The sequence below is a fragment of the Muscardinus avellanarius genome (genome assembly GCF_963383645.1).
Source record: "Muscardinus avellanarius genome assembly, chromosome: 4".
NCBI lineage: Eukaryota > Metazoa > Chordata > Mammalia > Rodentia > Gliridae > Muscardinus > Muscardinus avellanarius.
Window position 1 is genome coordinate 45,757,883 of NC_137789.1, and position 6,042 is coordinate 45,763,924.

Consider the following 6,042-nt stretch of genomic DNA (forward strand, 5'->3'; position numbering starts at 1 on the left):
ATATCTAGAAAATCATGCAATTATTAAATTTTCTCATGTACATTAGAATCTTAGTGAAGAAAGGGGTCTGCATGTTGTGAACAGTTACTATTTCTTCCCTTTTGCCAAGAAAATAATATACCCAGCAAGATCTTTGCTTCTGGTCTGTGCAAGATAATATTGGCCAGATAACCCTGATTTTCTCAGGTTACTAAGTCAATGTCTTAAGAGACCTGCAATGGGAGCTGACTTGTCTCAAGTGCAGGCGCTATGAGGTTTGAGCGAGGCAGAACCAGATGCTCATCATCTTGTCACCCTGCTGCAATCACTTTGGAATACTTGACTACTTAGAATATCAAATGGGTAAATGTTTATGATGACCCACTGGAAATGTTTATTATATTAGTATTCTTTTTTTAAAAAAAATCTATCTGCCCTTTATTTCAGAATTGCCAGAATAAATTCTACTCACTACTCCTGGTTTTGATATGCCCCTACAACATGAGAATTGAACTGAACTACAATGATTGTAATATCATCTCTGTACATTCGTGCAAGCTCTTCAGGAAGACTAAGCATTTTGGAGAGGCGCTCGTGATCAACAGTCCCAAACTCATTGTTGCCCACTGCGTGGCGAATGAGATGAGTTGCTGCATTTTGATCCTCGAATACCGAGGACATCTTGGCTCTCCTTTCTGTTAAGAGGCCATGCATCTGTCCCAGAGTCACCTTGTAGCCACCAACAGCAATTGGCTGTTGGTGATGCATACCAGTTAAGTACTCACCCACAATCCTAACCACATCCTGCCTATGCATAGTCTCCCACAACCCATCAGTAGCCAATACCAGAAACTTATCCTGTGGCCTTAGTCGGTGATAAGTTACTTCAGGCTCAGCAGTGAGATAAGGAGGCGTGTAATAATTAGGAGGGATAAACTTCGTATATTCATTGTCATTCAACTGGTCTGGGCCAGATTCTATCACTCTCTTTTGAAGGTCAATGCTCCATTTGAACTTTACATCTCCAAAAGCTCTAAAAGGCATCAGTAAGCCAAGCAGCCGATCCTGTTTCACCACACTCTTAGCCTCATTCTTTGGGTGTTCCAATTTCAGCCGCTCTAGTTCTCTTTCATTCTGAGCATTGTGGTCATTAGAAAGTGTGACTGCTGACCATGAGCCGTCCTCTTCCTGCACACCCAGCATAGCTCTGCTATCCCCAGTATTGGCCACATGAAGGTCAACACCATCCACATGGGCCACACAAGCAGTGGCCCCAGAAAATGCCACCCGAAGCACCAGGTAATTGAGGAAAGAATTAGGATCACCAACTTGAGCCTCCAAAGAGATGTCGTTATCAAGTCTCTTGAAAGCATTAATTAAAGCCTCCTTAACATCAATATCAGTTGATTCACCAGTGGTGTTGAGGTCTATAAGCTCCTGCCAGTAAGTCCTCAAGCTGTTGAAGTACAATTTGGATGCCTCCTTACTGAAGTAATCATTGGGGTGCTTGTGCCACTGGAGAATGGGTAGCAGCGCCCGGCCACTCTCTACTGCATCTTCAATCTCTAACAAAGTCTCATGCGGTAACAAGGAGACAGCAATGTAATAAAAGAGTCTTTCACTGACTGCCTGGGAACAAGCACAACCTGCATGACCATCAAAAACTCCCAAAAGCATCCCTCTGGTTTGCAAGCAGGTTGCTGCACTTCTCCGGTCCTCAATTGGTGCATTTGCAGGCAACTGATTGCTGTCAAATCCGAGAATGGAACTGACATTTTTGCCATCAAATTCTGGCACTTTGAAACTGTACTCATTAGCCTTAAGGATGCTGTTGACTTGTGGAGGTGTGAGATAAAATTTCTGTGGTGTGGAAGCATATCTCCTTCCTTGAGTATATTGCCACCAGTTCTCCTTTTGTCTACAAAAGGTAGCATATGCCGGGTGGGGTGTGTATCTCAGGCGACTCTGAGGAATGTAGGGTGATGAACAGCAGAGATGTTTGTGGTGGCAGTAACATGCAGTGCCATAGATTCTGCTCAGCTCACAGTTACGGATGAGAGGAAAAAACAGTTGAGTCGGTGCTGGCATGGCATCAGAGAACAGCGGCAGGCTGGAACTTCTGACTGGGATTCCTAGACAGCAAATTAAGACAGACGTACACAAAGAAGAGTTACACTTCAGATTACTTAGTCTAGAGCTTTGCTTTTATAGAAAATATTTAGTAAGTGAACTGACATGCTAAGCTCTGTGCTAGAAGGTCCTACATGATATATATTATATATATACATATATATCTCATATACTATTTCTACAGGGTGTTTTATAGTGGTTAAAACTCCCAATCATTCATTGAGCCAGGAGTGAACTGTACTTGAACTTCATTTTTCTTTTTTCTTCGTATTTCTTTGTGAAGTACAAACTGTGCAGAATGAACTAGATTTGTCTGGGGAAAGCTGAGGAGATGGAGGTTATATAACATGCCGCAGCAGTCTACCTGGCCAATCAGCCTTCTCCCTTTATCTTATTTTAAAAAGGCCTTGGACCTCCTATTTTATATAGACATTTCTCCTATTCATGAAGATCCTATTTCTAGACCTGCAGTCAATTGCTGGCATTTGATTACATGTGGCTATTACCAAAAAAAATCATATATATATTTATACATACAGTATAAATACATATGGCACTGTATTCTCTGTAATTAATATGTTCATTAAAACATATATAGAAATATTTATACATGAATAAAAAAAGAAATTCACATTATTTCTTTCCTGTACCTCAGTGGATGATCTTGCAAAGCCTTCTCTAGACCACTGTGCCAAGTTAGCAACCTAAGAGGCAGGTCTGCCATCAACTTGCCAAATAATCTCAAAAAAGTCGGATCTCACTTTTGGGTCTCACTATCCTAAATTTTGAGTGAACACATGAGGGTACATGCTTTCTAAAGCCTCTTCTAGGAGGCTTTATGTTTGCTGAAGTGAGCCTTCAAAATCAAATGCAGGTCTTATTTATTCATTGCTGAATTTTGCTGTGTTCTTTGTGATAAAAATTTTAAGTTTTCCAGTAGCTCTAAAACTTGATTAGAAATGTTAAGAGAGCTCAATTCTAGAACTAATTTATTTTCTAATTCATTCCCCTGTTTACCAGTCATAAGAGAAAGCTACAGAAATATTTACATCTACTATGGATCCCAAGTAGAATCTACCCCTAGAAAAAATGTTTTCTCTTACATTAAAAAAAAAGTATTTACTTGCTCTAGGAAAGAAAAAGAGAACAATGAAATGATAGTCTAAGGTTTGGTTTATATAGATATAATTTTAAAAATCATATGACACTGAAAATTTGCTGGGCATTTATCTGGAAATTTTAATGAATGTGTATGCCATTTTAGGTAATATATACAAGGGAAAATTGCCAATTCTTTCTCAATAACATGTATTTTTCCTAAATTCTTAAGCTACTGCCTCAAAATATTTATTTGAACTGAAAAGAAACAGACTTTAGACATATTTTAAATAAAGTAAATGTAGTAAATAAAAAGGAATAAGAAATATAAAAGCAATTGGGTCTTAATATCAACTCTTCTTTCCATTAAGGAAAAAAAATCTACAACTATAATAAAGAGTGTTTAGCTATATATTATTTCCATGCACCTATTTTAAAAAGAGTAATTCAAGAAGTGGTTAAGTGGGAATTGGGGGGCCAGAGAACACTAATGTTGAATAACCATTGATTTTACTTGCTTTTGTAATAACCACTGCATAAACCAACCACACGGAACCTCTTTGGGAAGTGGTAGAAAGTACCATTATTTTAACTGCACCATCTAAAGAAGGGATTTGTTTACAAAAATGAACACAAGTACAAGCAATAGAAAAGTGATGACTACAATTTGGAAAATAAAACTCCGTAACTAAATAAGCATCCTTAAATGCAATAACGAAAAAGAGAAATTCTAGAACAAAAAAGAATCTATCAGGATTAACCTCTTAAATACCAACACTTCAAACTGAATTACCTGAAAGTCATCCAAAGGTTAAGTATACATGACTGAGGAGAGGTGCTCAAATGTTGAGCTACATGACACTGGCTTCCATACCTCTTTTGAGGTTTGTGCAAAAAACACATTAACTCATTTTATCCCCGCATAAAGATTTTCTATTATTAAAATATAAAAACAGATGAAATTCAATGAAAATAAATTTTCTCATAATCTTCTAAGTCTGTATGTGTCCTTATTTTAAAACTTAAGATGAAGGTTGGGGTGATAAATGCTTAACAGGGTTTGAATGCACATCTAATCATGAAATAACTAGTCCAGAAAACCTGCACTTTCCTTCAATTCCTTTAAGTTTTTCTGCTTTCATTGTTGAATGCAAAATGAATGAAATTTTGTGGCAAAAGAGCTCATGATTCATGCCGCAGGTTCTCTGAGTAATATTTAAATTCGAGCACTCAAATACTCAATTACATTTTTTCCCTCAAAGCAAAAGTACTCCAGATTAAAGGCAAAAATGCAGTGAGGGATTTTTTAACTGTATCATTTGTTATTCAGGGGTTTAGTATATGAACTAAAATTGAATCCCAATCCTCCAGCTGCTAATATGTCTTCAAAAGACAAATTCTTAGGGAAGGAGGAATTTATGAAAACCCTGCTCTGCGGCTGAACTTTCTATCATACCAGTACACAAGACATATTCTCGCCATCAGATTAGATGCTCTTAGAAGTCAATGTACTTTCAAATGCTTAGATAACAATGTTATCACTGAAAAGCTCTTAATATCTTTCTAAATATCCTGTGACCCAACAACAAAAAAACCCCTAGAAATCTAATCTTCTGCTGATAAACTTGTTATAATAACAAAGTAGAAGACTCTTGATTAGGCAATAAGAACCAGAAGGTACACAGAGCAGTGTCAAATTCCAGGTTATCCCTGACCATCATTTCACTGAAAAGTTCCTCCCTCAAGATCCAGACTCAGCCACATTCTATGCAGCATCTCAGTGCTAGGCAGATTTGGCCGATTTTGCCAATGACTAATAAGAAAAGATGCGCTGCAACCAGAAAGAGGAAAGAGATCCATCCATTCTTACTGATGTGCTTGGTTGAGCCTGTGCCAAGAAATTATTCTACTTCATCAATAAAGCCAGGGACGAAATTAATTAGAAAATGTTATCAGCGCATCTACTCTGGAGCTTTTTAGCATCGCAAAGCGTCTGATGCAAATTTAAAGATGCTATACCAATCATTAAATGTGTCAGAACCCCAGTTTATATAATCTGATTACATTAAGCGCCCAGCATTAAAGACTCTACCATTTTTCTGCGTTTTCTGGAAATGCCTAGCCATTTCACAGGTCCTGTTATCTGTGCATGAAGAAACGGGTTTCCTTCAGAAGATACAAAGCACCAAGCAAGCACTTGTTTGATCCGTTTCCTTTGTCCCTACCTTGAAAAATCACTTATTGAGGTGTCAAAGCTATCTGGATCCAGGACGTCTTCGTCCCCTCTTCCTATCTATCTCCCTCTGTAATTCCGCGTCGACCCACCTAAAAAATCAGTCACCATCCTTCCTGGCTATCCAACCCAGGTAGTTAAGTAAATACCTACCAATTCGTCGGGGCCCGGGACACACACACATTCTCCTGTCATCACAACACGGAGCCGACAACATCCACAACCCGCGCGGGCAGCAGCAGCGACAGCAGCACCGGCCCATTGAAAGCAAAGCAGAGATGCTCACCAGAGGCGGCGGCGGGAGGCGGGAGGCGGGAGCGGAGGAGGGGCGAGCGCTCGCTCAGCCCGGTGAATGGGCTGGGAGGGGAAAGAGGATGGAGGAGAGGGAAAGGGGTGGGGAGAAGAGGCACACCAAACAAACAAACCCACCCTGCCGGAGAGGCAGAGCCGCCGCCCGGGTCGGCGGGCGCCGAGCATCCCCGCCAGCTGCCGGCCCGCCGGCCTCCGCGCGCACCCGGGCGGCCAGGCGGGAGCTCGCGGGCCCGCGCCCGGCGCCGGGAGCCCCTCGACAGGCCCTGCAGCCCCCCGCGCGCCCTCGGCGG

The 6,042-nt window shown here is 40.6% G+C and overlaps 1 protein-coding gene across 1 annotated transcript; it reads right to left on the bottom strand.

Annotated features, from left to right (window-relative positions):
• Positions 1-450: 450 nt before the first annotated feature.
• Positions 451-5,834, bottom strand: PDP1 (pyruvate dehydrogenase phosphatase catalytic subunit 1; the record flags this gene model as incomplete). Its single annotated transcript, XM_080694999.1, has 2 exons — positions 5,594-5,834; positions 451-2,111 (listed from the first exon to the last, which is right to left on the bottom strand). Exons 1-2 carry the CDS (start codon positions 5,700-5,702, stop codon positions 451-453), a joined length of 1,770 nt encoding a protein of 589 aa, XP_080551125.1. The 5' UTR covers positions 5,703-5,834.
• Positions 5,835-6,042: the final 208 nt, after the last annotated feature.